This window comes from Nannospalax galili, unplaced genomic scaffold (genome assembly GCF_000622305.1).
Source record: "Nannospalax galili isolate Female #2095 unplaced genomic scaffold, S.galili_v1.0 scaffold103, whole genome shotgun sequence".
Taxonomy (NCBI): Eukaryota; Metazoa; Chordata; class Mammalia; order Rodentia; family Spalacidae; genus Nannospalax; species Nannospalax galili.
The window spans coordinates 1,799,520-1,822,354 of record NW_008352136.1 but is presented as its reverse complement, the minus strand read 5'-3'; the positions used below and the strand labels follow the sequence as shown (position 1 = coordinate 1,822,354).

Sequence of the window (22,835 nt, the reverse complement as noted above, 5' to 3'; positions counted from 1 at the left end):
GATATTTAATCTGGGACACGATCTATAGCCCAGATGGACTTGAAGTGGAATCTTCCATCTTGTCATTTCTGACTTCTGGGATTACAGGCATGCACCCGGGTTATGCAGTGCTGGGGACAGAACTCAGGGCTAGCTAGGTAAGCACTCTACTAACCCAGTTACATTTCCAACCTTTAATTGCTTTACTTTTTTCACTTATGCTCATCAGCGTCTGAGAGAGTCTTGTTTGGGTGCTGTATTGCATCCAGTCCCCAACAGATTGATTATCAGCTCCAGGAGACTAGGGATTTTGCTACATTGTCACTTTAGTGCTCAACACAGTGCGTGGCAGAGTGGGGCCCAATGAATATTTAGTCTGAAATGAGAAGTTCTCCACAACGGTATTGCGGGGTTTTGGATGAGCTGAGCACTGGGCGTTAAGCTGGACGGTGGCTGAGATGGATTGGGGTCCAGGCTGTGAGAAGCGAGTAGTCAAATGGTGACTGAGTTGGATCGTACGCCTGGTCAGACCAGCGGCTATAGGAATGGCGCTGGCCGCGGCTGAAGTGGCCTGTGACTGACGGCCTGAGCCGAGCTGCGGCCCCCCATGGACACCAGGGGCAGCCAGGAGCCCGGCGGGGGCGAGCAGGGTGAGGTACACCTGGGCTGGGCGCGGCCCACCTGGGCCCGGCCCAGCCAGGGACCGAGAGCCGCGCGCTTCCTCGAAGTCCCGTCCCCTGGCCAATGGTGCCGCGGAGGCCGGCAGCGGCAGGCTCCGATTGGGCGGACGGTAGAGGGGCGGGGCCTCGGGCTCTTAGGCCCTCGGCCTGAGGGCGGCGCTCGGCGCTCGCTGCGAGGCGGCGGGCGGGCGGAAGTGGCGACGCTGGCGTCCCGAGAGGAGGCGGCGGGAGGCGGCGACAGCCCCGGCGCGGACGGCGGTAGCCCAGGGGGCGGCGTGGACGCCCGGGGCGCCGGTTGGGGCATCACCGCGGGCCTCGACCCCGAAATGGCGCTGCTGGCGGAGCACCTGCTCAAGCCGCTGCCCGCGGACGGGCAGATCGAGACCGGGCCCTTCCTGGAAGCGGTGGCCCACCTGCCGCCCTTCTTTGGTGAGCGGGGCTCGGGGTGGGAGCACCCGGGGCCTCCCGACTTTGCCCCCACGCGCGAGTCTGTTCCCCGCGCCCACACGAGAGCCCTGCAACTTCTCCCAGAGCACTGCCGGGACCTCTCCCCGGACCCTTGTCACCCTCCATCTTTCCCAGACACCCCGATCCTCCGTCTGCACAGACCTCTCACCTGTCCTTTCCTCTCAAATGCACCGCAGCCCTTCACTCCCTCTCACCCACATCCCTCCAACAAGCCCTTATCTGCACCCGGTGGCATGCTGCACCAGCCCTCTGACTCGCCCAGATATGCTTTTTCTTCTCCAAACACCTTCGACACCATCATTCTTCCCTTTCAGAATGGTTCTCAACTCCCCCTCCCCCTTAAAATGAATAAGCCCTCCTCAGCCTCCAGCCTCTCCCCTAACCTGTGAACCCTTCCTTCAGAATCCCTCCACACCAGATCAAAGGCACCCCTTCCCACGTAACCTCCAAGTCTAGAGCCTGGGGTGGGAGTGGGGGTTGAAGATGGAGGTACAGACCCCAAAGTCCCTTTTTAGAGGCAGTCATAAAAAGGTTTTCCTCCATCTAGGACAGGGGTCAGAAGGGGGCCTGCTTTGTTGGGTGATATCAGACTCCTGGTGCTTGGCACTAATCCCTCCCTCACTTTGGGTTGGAAAAGAGAAAGTCCCCTCCTCCCTATATCAAGTTGAAAAAGCTCCTGGGAGCCCAGAAAAGGAGGTGGGAAGCCAGTTTCAGAGCACACCGCCCTGCCTTCCCCTCCCACCCAGTCCAGGCTGGGATGGAAAATGGGAAGGGAAGCCAATGCCATCTGCCCTGCCCTTTGCCTTTCAGTTCAGAGAGGGTGCAACCTGAGTCTAGCTTTCTCCTCCATGGGGACTCTCCCAGTACCCCGCCCTGCTGGCTCACTTGGTATTACAGGAAGACACCAATCCTCAGGCAGAGTCCAGTTGAAACTCACACTCAGGCAGAGTCTTGAGGCTGACTTGACCTGAAGTCACTTGCTTGGCCCCAAGGAGATAATTTGAGCTTTTAGGGGGCATGTGGCCATGTACATCACTATACCAGCTTTCCTCTTCCTCTATTGAGCCTCTTAGTCCCCATCTGTGAAATGGAAATATTGACTAGACTGGCTATGGGGACTGAATGAGGGCAGACATGTGAGGCACTGAGGCTGAGTGCCAGGCAGATGTTAGCTGTGGAGGGGAAGTTATGTCACCCAGTTCCTGGATCTAGTTTTGGACCCTTCCTGTAGATGACTAATCAGCAGCCCTGAGCGCACTTGCCTGGTTTTTATGAGGCTTGGACCTGGTCAGCAACCTGAGAGTCCCATCTTCCACAGCTGCTGCCATGTCCTGAGTCCCTGAACACTAGTAGGTGCTCAGTCCACCCTGTTGAGTGAGCAACATCCTCTTATCACAGTATCTCAGTTTGGAGATAAGATTACAGCTTGGGAACTGCTCACCTTCTCATGAAGGAGCTTTGGTTTTTGTGACAGCATTATATTTTTTAAAAATTACATTTATCTGCCTGCCTGCCTGCCTACCTATGGTGTGGGTGGGCCTGCAAATGTCAAGGAGAACACGTAGACATCAGAGGACAACTTTGGGGCGTCAGGTCTCTCCTTCTACCATGTGACCACCAGGGATCGACCTCAGGTTGACAGGTTTGGTGACAAGCACCTTTATTTACTGAACCAGTTTGCTGCTCCCAACAGCATTGTGTTGTGTGTTTGCTTCCTCCTTGATCCTATGAGTCGTTGCAAGTCATTCAGCTTGTCCCATGTACTTGAGCCAGTACATCTCCACTGAATGTACTTTTGATTCTTAAGGGGCATGTGGCAGTGTCTGGAGATGGTTTCATTTGTCATAACTCATATGAGGAGGCATGCTGAATGGTACAGGGTGCCACAGGGGTGTTGCTAAACACCCTCAGTACACAGGACAGCCCCGGCACAAAGCATGATGCAGCCTAAAGCATCAGTGGCTCCACAGTATGCCATCCTTGACAAGCTCTGTGGGGTGGCTTTCCTGTCTTCGCCAAGACAGCATGTTAGCTCTTTGGGCACCAAAGTGGGTGTGAGTATCTGACTGAGAGGAGATGGAAGGCAGCAGCTGGAGCCAGAAGACGAGTGTCCCTGCCTCGCTGTCCTGGGTCTCAAAGGATCCTTGTCTTTGCTGCCATCTCCTGGGCTATGGGGTGTCATAGTTGTGGACAGAAATACCATTTAGACAGAAGCATCGGTGGGACTGGCCTGCGAAGGGTTAACTTTCTCTCTGCCCTCCAGAGCCATTCACTGTTCACCAAAAAGGGTCCTTCTTGGCTTTCCTACTAGAGAAAACATGGCCTCCACTTTGAATTATGCTCTTCCTGGCCAGAGCTTTCTCCTGAGTACCTGGGTTTCAGGAGTTTTTCCAATCTGGCCTTGTAGACCTGCTGTCAGCTCTAAGGTGGGGACATGGTCTAGATCTTAGGAGCATCCAGCCCTCTGGATGAGCTAAGCCGATCTTGTGGCCTTAGACCACAGCTGGTCTAGAGTGATGGCTAAAGGAGTCCAAGAGACATTGTAGGGACAGTTTTTTAAGTTAGGGTTTGTCCACTGTAGCACTTGTCAGCACTGGGGTCATTCTTTTCAGCGTTGGGGGTCTGTCCTGTGCATTGTGAGACGCTGAACCACATCTCTGGCCTGAAAGATGCCGGTTCACTGCCTCGGTTGTGATGATCACAAATACTCCAGAAAGGCAAACCCATGCATGGTAGACCATTGTTCTCAGTGTGTAGATGGCAAAGGGCTGAAATCTGTGTTCTTAAAAAGTATTTAATTTGGGGCTGGAGAGATGGCTCAGCAGTTAAGAGCACTAGCTGCTTTTGCAGAGGACTTAGGTTTGATTCCCAGCACTCACATGGTGACTTAACAATTGTCTATAATTCTAGTTCCAGGGGATCCAGCACCCTCTTCTGACCTCCAATGGCATTGCCTGACATGGGTGTGTTTACATACATGCAGGCATAATACTCACACACATAAAATAAAAAGCGTTTAATTTCATTCCTTGAAAGAAAATTGAGTAAAATCAAATCATGACTGTCATTTATTGAGCACTTGTTAGATATGGTTATTAGTTCACTTAATCCTTCACAACCATTGTTTGTTTGCTTGTTTTGAGACCAGGGTCTCGCTGTGTAGCTCGGGTTGGCCTTGAATTCACTGTGTAGCTCAGGCTGGCCTCACACCCCCCCCGCCACAGTTTCCTAAGTGCTGGGGTCATAGGCATGTGCCGTGCTCAGTTTCTCAAATCTTCTTTTCTTTGCTTTTTGTTTTGTTTTCTGAGACAAGATCTCATTCTGGTCTAGAACTCATTATATACCCAGATTAGCCTCAAACTCAGTTCTCAGCTTCCATACTATTTGGATTACAGGTGTGAACCACACTTCTTGCCTCTCACAACCTTTTGAAGGAAGGTTCTCATTTCAGAAAATTTTCTTTTAGACTCCTCCATATGTTTTTTTAAAATTATTTTTATTTTTATTTTATGTGTATTTGTGTATTGCCTCCATGTAGGTAAGTGCACCCATGTCGAGTAGTGCCCGCAGAGGTCAGAAGAGGGTGTCAGATCCCCTGGGACTGGAGTTAGACAGTTGTTTTAGCTGCCATGTGGATGCTGGGATTTGAACCCGGGACTTCTGCAAATTCTTTACTGCTGAGCCATCTCTCCAGCCCAAGATTAGATCAACAGAGATACGAGAATTATAAAAAAGGCTCAAGTCTGACTTCTGGAGATGAAAACAAGAGGTCAGAAGAGGGTGTCAGATCCCCTGGGACTGGAGTTACGGACAGTTGTTAGCTGCCATGTGGGTGCTAGGATTCGAACCTGGGGCTTCTGCAAGAACAACCAGTGTTCTTAACCGCTGAGCCATCTCTCCAGCCCCCTAGACTCCTCCATATGTTTAAAAAAGAAAAACGTGTAATGTGTCAGTTACCATCTTCCATGGCTGCTTACGATTCCCCTGTTTGAATGTGGCCAGGCTTTATTTCCCAATCCCCTCCTGCTGGGCCCTCAGATTGCTTCTCACTGTTCACTGGGCAGCAGTGCTGCGGTAGATATCGTCATGTGTATTTCTCCTCATAACTCTTTGGGTATTTCTCATTTTTAGGAGGGAAATGACTGGGTTTAAGGGCTTGAAGGCTTTGTACCTGTTGGAACAGCCTCCTTAATCCACCCTGGTGTGGTCTATGACCATTGGCTGGGCTTAGGAAGCACTGTTTCTTTCTGCCCCTGTGGGTGTGGTCTGCAAGCTAGCCTCCTGCTTGGCTGGTTTAGAGCATCTTGGGCTGGGCTTGCCCCTCATCTGTATCCCCAGCCTGAATCCTTTCCCTTGGACAGGACTTACTGCAGCCACTCAGAGGCTGACCTTTACCTGCCTTCTTTCCCTCTCTTGACCTAGTAATTGGACCTTACTGACTGATCTGTTTACAAAACTGACTTTTGTGAAGCCTGCCTTCTCATTTTTTTAGGTCAGTTATGCAGCTGTTCTAGAGGCTGAGAGACTTAAATGCCATTTAATGACTCCCTGCCTAGGAAACTCAGTGGCCCCCTGTGGCCCTGTGCCTTAGCCTTTCTGATGACTCTCGTTGGCACAGATGAGACCCTGCCATTGCCCTCAGATCTCTCCTGTGTCCACCCTCCCCTGTGGCACAGCACGCCTCTCCCCCACCTGACACCGCTTTCCTTTTGTCCGGTGAGGTTCCACACACCCTTAAGAAATGAGCTTAGCAATAACCTCACCCAGAAAGTCTTTCCTTGCCTCCCTTGGACTCAGAGAACCTATTATAGTCTGTGACTCTGAGTGACTTCAGTGCCTAGCACTTGGTGAGTTGGAATAGTTGCTGAACAAATTCTTATTTTTGAGACAGGGTCTTGCTCTGTAGCTCAGGCTGGTCTTGAACTCATGGTCCTCCAGCCTTGGCTGGAGTGCTGTGGTTACCAGTGTGCAGTCCAGGCTCAGCTGAATGAGGGCTTTTGCTCAGTGCTCAGGCTTCTAGGTTCTTGCTGAAAAAGGTTTGCCTTTCCTTCCAAATTAAAATACATAATTAAAGCACAAGTAAATTAAAAGACACAACCCCTTTCACATCCTGTACTCATGGCAGACATTATTAATTAATCATGGTACTGTCTTCCTCTCTGAGCTTAGTTAGACACAGCCTTAGTATCTTTCTTGGCACAACCACTCTAGGTCAATTAAAGTTGGTCCATGAAGTAACACCTAATTACTGTTACTGTTGAAGAAGTCAGGGATGGAGGAGCCCAAAGGTAATGATTTCTGCCCTTGGTGCTTGAGATCCAAATTCTGGGGGTCATTTTTCTTCATTTATGCCTATTGGCATAATTAAATTGGTGTCTGCTTCTTTTATTTTTTTTATTTAGAGTTATGTGTATGTGCCTGAGTGAATTTATGTGTACTACATGTGTGCAGGTGCCTGTAGAGGCTAGAATAGGGTGTTGGGGCCTCTGGAACTAGAGTTACAGGTAGTTGTGAGTCACCCAGTATGAGTACTGGGAACCAAACCTGGGCCTTCTGTAAGAGCAGCAACACTCTTAACTGCTGAGCCATCTCTCCAGCTCCTTAAATTGGTGTCTGTAGAATCTGGCCACACAGGTATCTGGCACTCACTAAACGTCCTAAAGTGAGTGCGAAAAGAATGGTTTCTCTGTCACTTTTAATTCGGTGCTTACTCCATTTTTTCAGGGGCACTGGCACTTCAGAATCACAGAATCATCTTTTTTTTTTTTTTTTTTTGGTCTTTTTGAGACAGGGTCTCCCTGTAGCCCCAGCTGTCCTGGTACTCATTATGTAGACCAGGCTGGCCTTGAACTCACAGAGATCTGCCTGCCTCTGCCTCCCAAGAGCTGGGATTAAAGGTGTGCGCCACCACACCCGGCAGAATCATCTTCTTTTACAGCCAAAGAAAATGAGGCCAGAGAGGTTAGGTAACTTGCCAGGGCTACACAGCCAGTGAGTCACTAGGGTAGCCAGACTAGCATGCTGGACTCCTCACACAGTGCTCTCCTTGTGCCTGTATGCTGACCTGGCTTCCTCTCCAGTAGAGGAGAACCCCCTGTGGAGCCAGCCTGCTTAGCCCCTGAAGAAATCCAGTGGTTTTGCTGGATGATGGTGACTTTGCCATGTAACAAGTAGCCTGGGAACTACAGAGCTGATGCATGGTTCCTCCAGGACCCCTGCCATAGCCCTGCTGTGTTTTGTTTTAAAAGAACACAAGTCTGTGTTGTGTGTGTGTATGTGTGTGTATGTGTGAGTGTGTAGGTATGTATATGTGTACCCTCCCAAGAAAGTCAAGGGAGGGCTGTGTTTGCCCTCTTCTCAAACAAGCTAGGTAGCAGAACTTCGGTTGAGGTTTGTTGAGATTCTAGTGCTGAGACAAGGGGCATAGATTTTTGGGGGAGCACTTGAAGGAAGGAATGGGGTCCTGAGGGGACACAGAGCCAAAGAGATACTTTCCTCTGTGATTTGTTCAGCTTTGAAACCCCTGTAGAAGCATGGCTTCCACGGGAGATGTTTGCAAGTGTAAAGTGAACAACTTCATGAGCCCTGTCAGGTGCTGGGGCTCCTGGCCAGGTATCTCAGGAGAGGGTTGTTAGCTTGTCTGCCAGTCCAGGTGGCTGCCTTTGAGGCTCAGAGGGAGCAATAACTTCGAGTCTACTTTCCTCCTGTACCTGTGCTCTGAACACTCCAGACAGGTGAGTAGAAAGAAACATGGACTTTGGTATAAAATTGAACTTGCTTAGCTTTGAATTCCGTACAGTGTGGGGGTGGAAGCTGTGTGTCCGTGCCCATGCACTTGCTCTCCCTGAGCCTACAGTCCCCAGGAGGTGACCTCACAGGGTGACGTTAGTGCTCCATACCTGGAGTCACCCTTGTCTTTCCATAGGTAAGAGAGGAAACCAGACTACGTGCAGCATAGCCCTTGGGAAACAAGGTCTGCCACAAAGAAGGCACCTCTGAACCTTGGTGACTGACTGCCAGGGCCCAGGGCCAGCTATTGGATGCTTCAATTGAGAACCATTCCAGCTCCACTGACAATGTAGAGTAGGCATGGGCCCACGGTGCTGCGCTACCTGCTTTCCCTGGCCTCATGAGATGGTCATTAGGTCTTTCTATGTTCAGGAAGCCCAGCCTCTGCTGCTGGGGAGAACAGCCTTGAAAAGTAGTCAGAAAATGCCCAAGTGTGTGCTTGCCATTGGGGCCCTCCTACCTGGTCTGCAGAGGGTTTGAGGCTCAGTGCTGGGCATCTCTGGGGGCAGAAGTCGGGTCCTCCTGGGACCTGAGACCCAGGAACACCCCTGACAGAGCACAGGTGGCTAGCTGAAGCCTGCATGGAAGGCCTTGTAAAACATGTATGCCATCACAGCTGGCCCGAACCTTTTAAAATGGTTCTTGGGGGCAAATGTTGACTTCGGGTGAAACTCATTTCTAACCCTTATGAAGACCTTAAGAAACAGTGGAATTGGCACATTTCTTAGAAGAGGAAATGGAGACTTTGAAGCAGGCCTAGCTCTGTACCATAAACAGGGAGGTGTGCACTGTGGGAAATTCTCTTCTAGCAGAAATGCCCTGGGCTGCTGTGTTGTTATGTTGCTCAGGAGGCGAAGCTGTGGGGCTGGGCTGGGTGTGACAGTAACAGTGAGCTTGTTAGAATGGACAAGATGGTCTGGGCTTAGGCTTCATTGTTTCTATTTGAAAAGTGACTGGATGAGTGTTTGCTGTTACGTCCTCACTGGATGAGCACCCCAATACTGTTACACTGTGAAGGGTGGGTGAGCTTTTTCCAAGTCTTTACTACCGGGCCATCAGACTGCTACTAGCCTGGCTTCTGGTGAGGTAGTTCCTATTTCCCCACAAGATGAAATGTTTCTTTTTCTGCATGGCTGTTGTTCCAGGTCCTAACTTCAGCCCCCACCTCCACCCCCACTTTTTATTTATTTATTTATTTTTTAAGAGACGCATTTTACAGCTTCTTGGTATTGTGGTATGATGTACATGTGAGCGCAGGCAGTGTGGCAAAGTCAGAGGAAAACTGGCAGGAGTCGCTTCTCTCCTTCCACCAGCTTTGAACTCAGGTTGGCAGGTTTGGCAACAGGTGCCCTTTCCTGCAGAGCCACCTTGAAGCCCCTTTTTAATGTTCTGGAATGTTCTCAAATCCACTATGACTAGATGGTTTCTGCTAATTTTATCTCTAATCAGTATTTCTCTCTTCCCTTTCTCTTTCTTTGATTTATTTATTTATTCCTTATAGTGTTGTAAACTCCAGGCATATGCTCCACCATGGATCCATGTTGCCAATCCAAACTTCTTCAATTTCCTAATGACTAAGATCTTTGTTTTCCAGATTTCCTCTTTAAGGAAAGAAAGCTCTGCCTATTGGGAAAGACAGAGGTGATGGTATATGTATGAGTGCTTTGCCTGCGTGTATGTAAGTGCACCAGTACATACAATGCCCTCAAAGGCCAGAAGGCTTCGGGTCCCCTGGAACTGGAGTTAGACAGTTGTTAGCTGCCATGCGGGTGCTGGGAACTGAAGCTGGGTCTTCTGCAAGAGCATTTAGTGCTCTTAGCCCTGAGCCATCTCTCTAGCCCCCACTGGATAACTTCTTAAGGCAATACTTTAAATTGTTTTGTAAACACTTTTTTCCTTTTCTAGGTGGGTAGATGTAGAGCAGGAGCTAGTTTTAGGAGCTTGGGGATCCTCTTCATTCTCATCCTTCATAATTGGTCTTTGGTGGCCTAAGCTCTGGCCCCTCTAACCTCCGAATTAACAAATGATTCATCTCTATCAGCTGTAATTTGAGCCTCTGTTCTGGCCTCGTAACTCAGGACCTGTAAAGTTAATCTGCCCTGCATGTTTAATGATGGAATTTTATTATCTAGCTAAGAAAAAAAAAAAAAAAAAAGGAATTTGCAACAGAACCTCCCCACAGCAGATGGCTGGCATTGCCACACAGTACCCCTCCTTGGAAGTAGGTGTTCAGACTGGATTGGGTATGTCCCCATCCCCCATCCCTAGTCACACAGGCCAAGAGTAAAGTTACCGGTCTCTAGCCGAGTGCTGTGTGCTAGTTCTTTGTTTACCTGTGACAGAGTCTGTCCTGGTGGCTCCATCCTCCTGCCTCAGCCTCCCCAGTGCTGAAATGGCATTTTATTCTTTTTTAATTTTTTTTAATTTTATGTGTATGAGTATATTGCCTGCATGTATGTCAGTGTACCCATGTAGTGCAATGCCTGCAGAGGTCAGAAGAAAGTGTCAGATCCCCTAGAGCTGGAGTTAAGGGCAGTTGTTAGTCACCACGTGGGTGCTGGGAACTGAACCCGGGTCCTCTGCAAGAGCAACCAGTGCTTTTAACCACTGAGCCGTCTCTCCAGCTCTGACATTTTGTTTTTAAAGGAAAATTATTCCTGAGAGGAAATGAGAGGGTGGACCAGGGCATGGCGAATCTCTGACTTTGTTGTACAACAATGGAACAATGGGAATGTCACCAGTTGTAATCAAGATAAGCCAAGCATGATGATGCATGCCTGTGGAGGTGGGGGAAGTGGAGGCAGGAGGCTCAGGTGCCACGTAGCAATTTCAAAGCCAGCCTGAGCTACATAAGACCTTTATTTTAAAAAAAAAAAAAGCAGCAGCAGAAACTGGGCTGGGGGAAGGTGCCATGGACATATGAGGACCTAAGTTCAACCCCAGAAAAACCTACATAAAAAGCCAGGTAATAATCCTAGCATTAGGGAAGTAGAGACTGGGATCTCAGGAGCTCATCATCCAGCTGGCCTACCATACTTGGTGAGCATCAGGCCAGTGAGAGACCCTCATTGTCTCAGAAAACACCGTGGATGGCTCCTTAGTGACAACACTTGAGATTGAGCTCTGGTCTGGCCTCCCCACATGAACACACATGCACCACACACACACACACACACACACACACACACATACACACACACACACACACACACACACACACACAAGGAAAGAAAGATGATGCATGAAACATCTAGGGTGGAAATTTCCAGGTGTGTGTTGTGGTCTGTTTTGGAGAGGGAGAGTAAGGAGTGGGGTCTTGCTAAGTTGTCCAGGCTGTCCTTGAACTTGTGATCTTCCTGCCTCAGCCTCCCAAGTGCTAAGATCACAGCATGCATCACTATGCTGTGACACTGGAGAGGAACCCAGGGCCTCGAGCATGCTAGGCAAGCACTCTCCTTGTCACATAGTCCAGCTGGGCTGTGGTCACTGAACACAGTAACCCATGTTCTCCAGCTGTTGGGCAGAAAAGGAGGAACTGAGTGTGCTCCAGGTGGCATGTAGTGACACATGGCTGATGGACAATTCTGCTTGCTGGGCAATGTCATTCCTTTGGATTGTGGCAGAGGCCCGTAGGAGGCCGTAGGACCCCAGGGTTGTCCCAGAAGGCATGGATGAATCCCTGCCTTGGTGCCGGCTCCTTTTATTTTGCCGGTGGCTCTGACAGTTGGCTGTTTGCTGTTTGCTTTCCAAGTACCTAGCAGATTCAGTTCTGTAGACAAAGCAGGAGAAAGTAGCCACCAGCCATCCAGGGACAGGGCTGGAGAGATGATTCAGCAGCTCTTCCAGGGGACCCAGGTTCAGTTCCCAGTACCCACATAGCAGCTAACCACTACCTGTAACTCCAGTTCCAGGGGATCTGACACCCTCTTCTGGCCTCTGCGAGCACCAGGCATTCACATGGTTTACAGACATGCATGTAGGCAAAACACATAAGATAAAAATAAATTTTGCTGGGCGTGGTGGCACAGGGCTTTAATCCCAGCACTCGGGAGGCAGAGGCAGGAGGATCCCTGTGAGTTCAAGGCCAGCCTGGTCTACATAGTGAGTTCCAGGACAGCTGGGGCTACAGGGAGGGTTTCAAAATGACCAAAAATAAATAATAAAATTAATAAATTTCAAAAAAAACTACACAGAGATATTGTAAAACCTGAAGACATTCAATCTAGTGCCCCATGGTGAAGGTTTGGGGAGGGCTGTGACATTGCAAGCCTTCATAACAATATTTTTGAGATGGCCCTGTGTAGAACATTATAAATGGATTACTGTATGAAAGCAGGGGTATTTGTGTGACATTTTAATGAATGTCATCCAAAAATCTCTGGTTGAATCAGAGAAGGTTAATATATTCATAAAAGTACTTAGTAGGTGGAAAGATTTCAATCTTAATTGTGTCTTATTTTATTATTGAGATTAAGCATCTTTTCATTTCTTCTATGAATTGCTCATTGTTCTATGAAGCTTTTTTTTCTTATTGATCTATAAATACTCTTTACATATCAGGGATAATAGCCCTTTATCTATTATCTCTGCTTCCTGCCTCCCTTGCTTGTTTGGCTTTGATTGGTGGTAGAATCTTCTTGCTGCCTCTTATAGGAAGTTCTTGGGTTTTATAAGCAGAGGCCATTCACCAGTGTTTTAGCAAATCAGAGCACATCTGGCCTCCTGGGAGTCGGTGGTGGGGGGAGTTACATGATGAACTAGAACATCATCCAAGAGCCCTCTGTCCCTCTAGGCAGGTAGCTTGTGGGTGCTGACAACAATAAAGCAGAACAAGTTTGAGGAACTGCAAAACTGGTAAAACAAGAAAGTTAGTTTGTGGGCAGGCTGCGTTCTGCATGAGGGGTTAGGCTACTAAGCCAGGAGGAAGGGCCTGTGCTCTGCCCAGGGCAGGGCCCAGCTCAGGTTTAACTATTAGAAAGGCGACCATGAGCTTAGGAATTCAAACCATGCCCCAGGTTTCCTGCTGTGGCTCTGGTTACACCAATAGATGGAAACGTTCTAGAAAGATAAAGTGGGCTGACTTGGAGGCCCTCCCCCCCAATTCTTCCTTGTGTGACTCTAGGAGCATCATTTAACTGGTCTGCGCTCAGAGCTCTTCTACACACGCAGCACCTCTGGGCCAAGGCCACATGAGAGTCATGATTCAAACCAGAAAACCTGTTGGCTCTGAAGTGCCAGGCAACCAGTTTCCCCACTAACCACAGGCAACCAGCTTGAGAAGCAACTGGGCCCACTCCTTGTTAGGGCTCTCATAGAGCCTGCACCTGCCCCAGCACCCTCCTCTAGCCACCATACCCTTACCCTACAGCAGAGTGGACAACCTCATGGGGAGCAGCCATCAGCCCTACACAATGACTGCTGCTGTGGGGCTAGTGCCAGTTGACCACAGTGGCCCTGTGACCCTCGTTATGCACTGTCAGGAGAGCAGGAAACAAAAAGCCTTTCTCCTGCCACCAGGGTGGGTGCTCAGCACTGTACTAGGGCTAGTTCCAGAGCCAGGGAAGCAGAGGGCAGAGTCTTGCATCAGAAACAGCTCACATAGCCTGTAGCTGCCCACACTATGCTACCTAGCCAGCTCCCCAGCTTCTCTCTGTGGATGAAGATCAGCCCTGCTGTGCTGGGCCCTTGCTTTGTGCGCAGTGGCCTCCCCTCACAGCAAGGCCCTGCCTTGCACAGACATCCTAGGGTTCTCACTTTACACAGAGGGAAACTAAGGACCAAGTCATTTCAGTGATCCTCTGCCATCTTGGGGGTGGGTGCTTAAAACTAGCACATGTCAACCTGGGCATGGTGGTGCATGCCTTTAATCCCAGCACTCGGGAGGCAGAGGCAGGTAGATCTCTGTGAGTGCCTGGTCTACATAGTGAGTTCTAGGCCAGCTGGGGCTACTGGGAGACCGTGTCTCAAAAAGACCAAAAAAAAAAAAAACTAGCATATGGATGTGATCTGAGCTGTGATAAAGCATATAAAGGGGGCCGAGGAGATGGCTCTGTTGGTAAAGTGCCTGCCACACAATCATGAGGACCTGAGTTTGGATCCCAGCACCCACCAAAAAATGTTGGGCTGTCTATATTGTCCCCACCCCTCCATCCCCCACCAGGGGGAACAGGAATTTGGAGACAAAAGGGTAAGGAGAGTGATTAGGGACACACCCATAATTGACCTTTGCCCTACACACACACACAGGAAAAGCCTGCCAGGAAATCCTGCGTTTCCCGCAGTCCATTTACCCACTCCACAGGTGCCAACCAGGCACTGTGGCAGATTAAGAGCCAACAGCCTGCATCATTGAGGGGCAGCAACTCAGCCTCCTCTGTGGGAGACTTCGAGAAGGAGAGTGGGCTGGGTATGATGGCTCGCACCTGTTATCCCAGCATTCCAGCAGCTGAGGCAGGGGGATCATGAGATCTAGGCCATCCTGAGCTACACAGCAAGACCATTTCTCAAAAAGAAAAAGAATAAAATGTGGGGTGCAGGGCAGTGTGACTCATACTCAGCAGAGGTTCTGGGGAGATTTTCTGGGTCATGGAGCCTGACCCTGGAATCATAAGGTAACTAAAGCCCATTTACCCAGTGTTCCCCACATGGCACACTGGGAAGTAGTATGTTGCCTTGTCTTTTTAATTGTTTACATCTTCTTTGTATATGTGAGCATGCACATATGTGCCATAGCACACTAGTGGGAGGTCCAAGAACAACTTTGAGAGTTGGTTCTTTCTTTCTACCATGTAGATCCCAGGGATCAAACTCAGGTCATTAAGTACCTTTCTTTATCCACTAAGCCATCTTGCCAGCCCTTGTTTTTGGTGCTAAGGGTAGTACTCAGGACCTCACACATGGTAGGGCTATGCTCTGTCAACTGAACTCTACCCCTAGCCCAGATGCACTATTTTTTTCTTGTTTTGAGACTCTACTTTGTAGCCCAGGCTGTCCTCTAAACTCCTGATACTCCTGCCTCAGCCTCCTGAATGCTGGGATTACAGGTGTGTGTCACCACCTTGGTTGGGGCACTCTTAAATCCTAATTTACTCCCATGTGTCTGATCCCTCTCCCATCTTCCCATCATGTCTGAGAGTCTGGTGTCTCAGGTGTCTTGTGCTGTTCTCTCAGTATACCTCCACATCTGCAGTGAGAATGTTCCAGATGGCCAGCTACGTGTGCTGGGTCACCTTGACTGGAATTTGGCTTTTAGAAATGCCCCATCCCCCACCCCTGCACAAGGTCAGTTGGCCAGTCCCTGAGGCTCCTGTCTCCTAGGCAGCAGCATCTCCTCTTGAGGGATTGGCACCTGCCTCTAGCCAGCTGTGGTATCCTTATCCCCCTGGCTCAGCAGGGAGGGCATTGTGGGGTGGAGGAGCACAGCTACCTCATTCAGGCTCCAAGGGCAAGGTCCAGGCTGGAATGCAACCCTGAAGGAATGAATGCTTCCTCAGCAAGCAGCTTAGGCTGGTACAAAACCCAGATGTGGTAGCAGGCTGCAGTGAAGGGAAAAGAGCAGAGGCAGGAGCCTGCGGTTCCAAGCACAGGATAGCCAGGTGGCTTCTAGTCTTCATGCCATCAGCCTCAGTATACTGTGACCTGTGAGGAAAGGTATCCACCTCCATGTGGGAACACTGCAGCTTTAGATGCAAATAGAATGCATCTGGAAACTGTCCAGTGGCAGCACAACCTCCTCACACCCATGATGGGTAGTGTCATCCCATTTACAAGATGGGAAACTTGAAGCTCGGCTGAAGCGCAGTGCCTGAGTCCACCCTGCCAGCATTAGGGACTTAGAGTCAAGTCCAGGCTCATGTGGGTACCAATTGGACAGTACAGACAGGGTGTGTTTCCACTACCGTAGAGAGTTCTCTTGAATGGTGCTGTGCTGGGTGGAGCTATTCCACTGGCTCTGAGGCTCTGACAAATCCTGCAGTGAGAATCACCTGGAGCCCAGCACCCCCAGATTTACTTGGCCACAGACACCTATAAACAACTCTTCTGGTCCCCTATATACACAGATAGCAGTTCTCTGAGGCTGCGGTAGCCCTGAATGCCACCCTGGTTGGGAATCTAAACCTCTCTTCTCATTCTGTCCCCAGATTGTCTCGGGTCCCCAGTGTTCACGCCAATCAAAGCAGACATAAGTGGTAACATCGCGGTATGTACCCCATCAAGTATCTGATCCTGCCTCCAATCAGCTTCCAGCCTGAGGATGGGGAAGAAGGCAGGAAACCCTCAGTCCTAGTCCTCCCATTTGGGGCCCAAGGTTCTTGGTACCCTCACCCTATAATCATGGGTCCAGGCTCAACCTGATTGGGAACTTAAGTACTGATCCCAAGAAGGACCTGCTGACTCTGCCACCCACCTCCAAATAAGAACTCCAGAGCTGGGGATGGCTCAGTTGGTAAAGAGCCTGCTGCACAAGCTTGCAGCCCTGAGTTTGATCCCCAAAACCCGTGTAAAAAACTGGCGAGGTGGTACACGCTGGTAATCCCACTGCTGGGAATGGGAGAGGTAGCAATAGTGGATCCTTGAAGTTCATTGGCCAGCCAGTGAGAAACTTTGTCTTAAAAACTAAAGGTAGAGGGGCTAGAGAGCTGGCTCAGCAGCTCTCTGGGGACTGAGGACTGGACTTCAGTTCTCAGCACCCATGTCAGTCAACTCCGTGTAACTCCAAATCCAGGGATCTGACACCTTCTGGCCTCTTTGGGCACATACACACATATATACATAAGTAAGTCAGAAACCCTAAAAACAATAAAAGTGGAGAGTGATCAAGGAGAGACATACAATGTGGGCCTTGGGGCTCTATCCACATGCATACCCACACAGGTCTACATGCATGTACACACACATAATACATACACAACATACACACGGAAATAATTCTAGCTAGGTGTCACCATGCCTGTAATCTTGTAATGCCAATAACCAGGAGGCTGAGGCCAGAGGATCCAGGTTAGCCTGGGCTACATAATGAGGCTTTGCACCTATCTTCCAAGAAAGAAGAGGTAAACTCTGAAGTCCACAGGGTAGGATTGGCCTGGCTCCTCTCCATCTCGGACACTCCTGGAGCCTTCCCGCTCCATAGAGATATACTTAGAACCAGCACAGGACTTGTGATGCTCTGTGGTCTCATTTCTGCACCCCTGAGACCTTTGAGGCTGGTTCTTCCTATTTCACTTTTCCCCCAGATGAGGAGCCTGAAGCTCAGAGGGGTTGGTAGACTCACTTAAAGTCACACAGCAAGAAAATGGGATTTCCCAGAGCTGGGATTCAGGTCTGGGCTGATCTGGCTCCAATTCAGGGGTCTTTGTGCCTAGATGGCTTTGAATCCTAAAAGTTGTCTCCACTCCTTTCACAGTGGGATTTCAGGTCACCTGATGACTGTGCAGCAAGACGCGGCTTCTGGAGCCAGCTAGCCTGGGGTCTCCCTGAGCCTCAGTCCCTGAACCTCAGTCCTAGTCATTGATTGGGTGCTGAAGGCAGTGCTGGGTTGCCATGAGAACCATGAATGGCACCTGAAGCACTGCCTATGCCCGGGCTCCTAGGTGGTGCTCAGCACCCAGGAGCAGGTCTGGTCCCCAACTGTTCCTGTCAGAGGGAGGTGCCATGCCGGTGGGACCAGTGTGTGGAAGCTGTCTTCAGGGCGGCATTTTCAATGTGAGAACCTCTACTCCATTTCAGAAAATCAAGGCCGTGTACAACACCAACCCAGCCAAGTTCAGGACCCTGCAGAACATCCTGGAGGTGGAGAAGGAGATGTATGGAGCAGAATGGCCCAAAGTGGGGGCCACGCTGGCACTGCTGTGGCTGAAGAGGTGATGGACTTGGGGGCACAGTGGGGGCCTGTGCTGTAGAGGAGGGGGTGCAGACACTGAGAGTTACTGGCTGTGAGGACACTTCCTAAGACCAAGATTATAGTAATGATGGTGCCTCCTTGTTCTAGTCCCGGTAAAGGAAGAACAAGTGTATTCTCCAGCCTGGGCCTTGTGCTCAGTTCTTTAAGCACCTGGATGGGTCTCTAATGCTGTGAGGCCGGTGTGGTGACTGTCCCCATCTACTAGAGGAGGCCGAATCATAGTACCAGGTTATCTAAACACAGTGGTGCAAGTTGTGTACTGCACAAAGGTATAGGGTAGTGAGGGGCAAAGAAGGCAGGAGACAAGCAGGGGTGAGAAGGTGAGGTGGCTCCCACTGTGGAGTAGCTGATGGTCCCCACTTGGGCTACATGGGGCTGAGAGAAGTGGGACATGGGACACCATGTGTGTTAAACTTCTGTGACTATGGCAGAAAGCCTGAGCAAAATGGAGAGAAAGGATTTGTTTAGCTCATGGTTTCCGAGGGCTCAGCCTGTGGTAGGCTTAGTGATTCTAGACCCATGGTGAGGCAAGACATGGTAATGAAACCACCCACTTCATGGTGAGCAGGAAGTAGAGGAAGGCCCTAGGGACCCTGTATAACTTCTCAGGACCCATCACCTCCCAATATAGCACCACCAGCCAGGTACCAAGCCTTCAACACATGAACCTGCGGGACAGTTCCTAGTCTAACTCTTTGAGACAGGGTTTCACTATATAGACCAAGGTGGTCTGGAACTCACAGAGATCCGCCTGCCTCTGCTTCCTGAGTGCTAGGATTAAAGGTGTACATCACCATGTTCAGCCTAGTCTCTTAACTGTGTACTCCAGGGCTGGCAGTGACCACATTTCCTATTTGGGCTTCCTGCCATGCCCTATAAAGCCCCTTGGGCAGAGTATGACTGGGACAGGGACTGCTGTGCAGTCATCGGCACAGGACAGTGGGGCAGATTCAAAAAGATCTTGGGGTGGTAGGGTTAGGGGAGGAGTCTGGGCAGACAGTACCCTCTTAGGGACCACACTGTGGCTTCACCTTTCGAGCTATGAGAGGCTATGAGGACCCAGATCGGGCTGTCCTTGCCATTTTTGAGGCATCTTGGCAGAGGCCTGGTGGAGGGAAGGCCCTTGAGATGCTGAGTTGAGCCAGGTGGTCACATTGCTAGAAACAGAACAGGCTTTAGGTAGACTAAGGGAGCTGCTCCGCTTTTCAGGAACCACCAGTTGGCCAGGGCCCTAAATAACTGTCTCCTGTGGCCACAGGGGCCTACGCTTCATCCAGGTGTTCCTGCAGAGCATCTGTGATGGGGAGCGGGATGAGAACCACCCCAACCTTATCCGCGTCAATGCCAACAAAGCCTATGAGATGGCCCTAAAGAAGTACCATGGCTGGCTTGTACAGAAAATCTTCAAGGTGAGCCCCCATGGGGTGAGACATTGCAGGTGCCCTCCTACTCTGCCCTGTGTAGCCCAGAATGCACTCACCTGTCCCGTGGGGTGAGGCCAGCACACTGAGGCCCCTCAAATGCCCATGGCCACCCCTGTTTGTAGTGAAGGGAAGGGACATGACTGCAGGTACACCCTAGTGTTTCTGTGCGTGCCTCTGGTGAGGCCTGACAGCTGTAAGAGAAACTACCACAGAGACTGAGAACTGCAGTGTGATGATGAGCTGGCCTCCTTGGCCTTACCTCAGTCTGGATTCTCATACCAGGCTGGGAGGGTAAGAAGGGCCCTGCCTCTAAGGGCACAGCAGCTGAAAAAACCCTGACCCCCCTGGTGGCCTATGTGATACTGACCACAGCGCCTGGAGACAGAAAGGCCCTACATGCTGTTGGTGGTCACCCTACCTGGTGCACCCTCATCAGATTGCCGAAGGAGGCCCAGGCTGACAGACTTGAGGCCAGACAGGAAGAACAGGTCACTGGGCAGGAAGCATGGGCCATCTCCCTGGGCATGACTGGGGTTAGAGGTCATCTCAAGCAGCCCACCCTCCCTGCAGTGACTTTTTTACGTCAGAGTCCTCACCAGCACCTCGGCAGTAACAATGGCACCCTGTGCTCCAACCTGGCAGCTGCCTTTGAGTGATGATCTTGCCCAGTGACCGCTAGAGGGCCTGTTTTCACACTTTGCTTTCCAGCCTGGCTCGGTGAGCTGCCAAGTCAAGGTCCCACCTGGTCGGTGGGGTGGTGTCAGTATGCACCATTCCCAGGATGATTGCTTGAGCCCAAGAGTTCTGAGCCAGCCTGGGCAACATAGTCAGCGCCCATCTCAAAAATAAAAAGTGAACTTCTGGGAGCCTCCCTTCCCCAGGCTTAGTGGCCTCATCCTTCAAATGCTTGTGGAACAGGCCCTTCCTCCAGGGATCACTGGGAAGTGAGGGAGGTGATCCGCACAGGGCGCAGCACATATCTTCCGTTCAGTAGCCGAAGCCATTACTGTTTTTTATTTTTATTTTTTTGAGACAGGGTCTCCCTGTAGCCCCAGCTGGCCTGGAACTCACTACGTAGACCAGGCTGGCCTGGAACTCACAGAGATCTGCCTGCCTCTACCTCCTGAGTGCTGGGATTAAAGGTGTGAGCCACCACGCCTGGTATTGCCATTACTGCTTTTTATTATTAATGAAAATACTACTTGTACTTCCATCGTCCTGCTAACTAAGGTCTAAACTTTTGGGGGGCCGCATCTTTTTCCTCTGGCCCTGAAGTTCTGTAGATTTCTGACTCTCTGCCTTTTGAAGTGAAGGACAGAAGATACCACAGCACAGATCTGCCACTTCCCCCAGAAAGTACCTTTGCTAAAAGGCTATGCTGAGTAGCTCCTGTGTGTCTGGTGTTGTGTCCAGTATCTGCTGTGTGCCCAGTGCCATGTTGAGTGTTTGCAGACCCCCTCTAATCTTTTTTTTTAATGTTTTATCTATTATTTTTATTTCTTTTATGTGTATGAGTATATTGCCTGCATGCGTGTAAGTACACCTGTGTCGTGCAATGCCAGAGGAGGTCAGAAGAGGGTGTCGGAATCCCTGGAACTGGAGTTACAGATGGTTGTTAGCCTCCATGTGGGTTCTGGGAATCAAACCCAGGTCCTCTGCAAGAGCAGCCAGTGCTCTTAACTGCTGAGCCATCACTCCAGCCCTCCCGCCTCTAATCTTGACCCAAGCAGCCCAATTAAGTGGACATCATTATTACCCACACTTTACAGACAAAACAGGAGTCTTGAAGCTGAGTAACTTACTCAAGGCTAGTTGGTGGTACCAGCTGCAGTCTGTAGTCAGGTCTGTCTGTCTCCCAAGCTGGTGTCCTTCCTACCATCCCTCCGGGGTGGGGGTGGGGGAGAAATGTACCCCTTTCCTTTTCCATTGCAACATCATGAGCAGGAGGAATCCTACTGGCCAGGGGCTCAGACATCCTGAGTCCCCAGTGTGCTGGCCTGGTCTCACCCACTAATGCTATGCCCACCTCCCCCCTTTCCCATCTCAAGGCAGCACTGTATGCAGCACCCTACAAGTCCGACTTCCTGAAAGCACTGTCCAAGGGGCAGAATGTGACAGAGGAGGAGTGCCTGGAGAAGATCCGCCTCTTCCTGGTTAACTATACTACCACCATTGACGCCATCTATGAGATGTATACCAAGATGAATGCAGAGCTCGACTACACGGTGTAGGTGGCCCTAACACATGGCCCCAAGTGGGAGCAAGCAATCCCAAATCACTGTGAATCAAGCTGGATCCCCAGCTCAGCCCCGAGGACAGCCTGGGCCAACAGGGGTAGCCTTGGCTTTTTAAATCATTTTATTTTTTGGCCTGTTCTAATGGAGCAATAAACACCAACCCTCCTTGCACACCTCTCCAACTTTCCAGCAGTACAGGCTGAGCACAACTTCTTTCCAGTGTGATAAAAACCAATTAACGTTGCTAACAAATCAAGTCCTAGGGGTTTTTTTTGTCCTTACCTCCCCCACCAGCATCCCAGTTCAGGGGAGACAAACACCTCACTCTACAGGGAAACCAGGTCCTTATGGGGATCTTGTCTTATGGGGATTGATGTCTTAGATATTTAAAGGACCATGAACAGTTTGATTGGAAGTTTTACAGGGCTCCTGCTGTGGCATCTATATGACAAACAAGCTGGCGAGAGGTCCCTGGTGCCCTGCACAGCCCTGCACCATCGCCTCAAACCCTGCACTCTTTCTGTCTTTTGGCAGACTGTTTTGTTTTTTAAATAGCTGAAATGTACCAGCAAGCCTTTTAAAGCAACTGACCAGGCACATACAGGTGACTATACGTAACTGTATTTGCATTCTTCTACATAATTATTTTCTTCAGGGACGGCTTTTCCATCTGAACAAAATACCTGTTATGGGAATTCTCTAGAGGGGCCAAGAAGCCCTCCAGCTGTGGAGACCCAAGAAACTGCCTTGCTGCCTTAACTGCCCTGGCACTAAAAATAGCTATATTTTTAAAAAGTATTGGGGCAAAGAAACCCCAGAACTGATGTTAAAAAAAAAAAAACAAAAAAAAAAAAAACCAATAAGGAACAATTGATTTTTTTTAATGCAGAAACTAAATAATCCTAAATAAATCTCTATTTTGAAATCACATCTGGGTGCTACTTTGATTCTTGATTCTTTTATTATTTTCCACATCAGAGATTATACCTGGGGACTCTTAGATCAAATCTTGCCAAGAACCTGCTTTCTGGCCTCCTGGTTTTAAAAATAAAACTGGTGGGCACATAGGCTGGGGGACAGGGGTTTCATAAGAAAATCACAGGCTGTGGCTTTTGAAAAACCAAGTGCCAGGCATGGTAGCAGATTCTTGTAATCCCAGCACTTGGGAGACTGAGGTAGCAGGATCATGAGTTCAAGGCCAGCCTGGACTACATAGAAAGACCACTGAGTGAGAGAGGAAGAGAAAGGGGAAGTCAGGGTTCTCCATGGCAGCTGGAAAATAACCTCCTTGGCTAGAAAGGAAGGAGAGGGTCCATTTTGCCTTGGCCTCCACCCAGCCCTCCTCTTGGCCTGC

At 50.0% G+C, this 22,835-nt stretch overlaps 1 protein-coding gene across 1 annotated transcript; it reads left to right on the top strand.

The window, feature by feature from the left end:
- The first annotated feature begins 824 nt into the window (after window positions 1-824).
- Window positions 825-22,322, top strand: Gltp (glycolipid transfer protein). Its single transcript, XM_008848984.3, has 5 exons — window positions 825-1,088; window positions 16,058-16,116; window positions 17,646-17,779; window positions 19,079-19,229; window positions 21,293-22,322. Exons 1-5 carry the CDS (start codon window positions 986-988, stop codon window positions 21,473-21,475), a joined length of 630 nt encoding a protein of 209 aa, XP_008847206.1. The 5' UTR covers window positions 825-985; the 3' UTR covers window positions 21,476-22,322.
- The last annotated feature ends 513 nt before the right edge of the window (window positions 22,323-22,835 follow it).

Bases quoted from the DNA above. Each gene is read 5' to 3' on its own strand.
- Gltp (XM_008848984.3), top strand. From the start codon at position 986: ATGGCGCTGCTGGCGGAGCACCTGCTCAAGCCGCTGCCCGCGGACGGG. The intron at 1,089-16,057 runs GTGAGCGGGGCT...TTCTGTCCCCAG, and splicing joins CCACCTGCCGCCCTTCTTTG to ATTGTCTCGGGTCCCCAGTG. The intron at 16,117-17,645 runs GTATGTACCCCA...ACTCCATTTCAG, and splicing joins ACATAAGTGGTAACATCGCG to AAAATCAAGGCCGTGTACAA.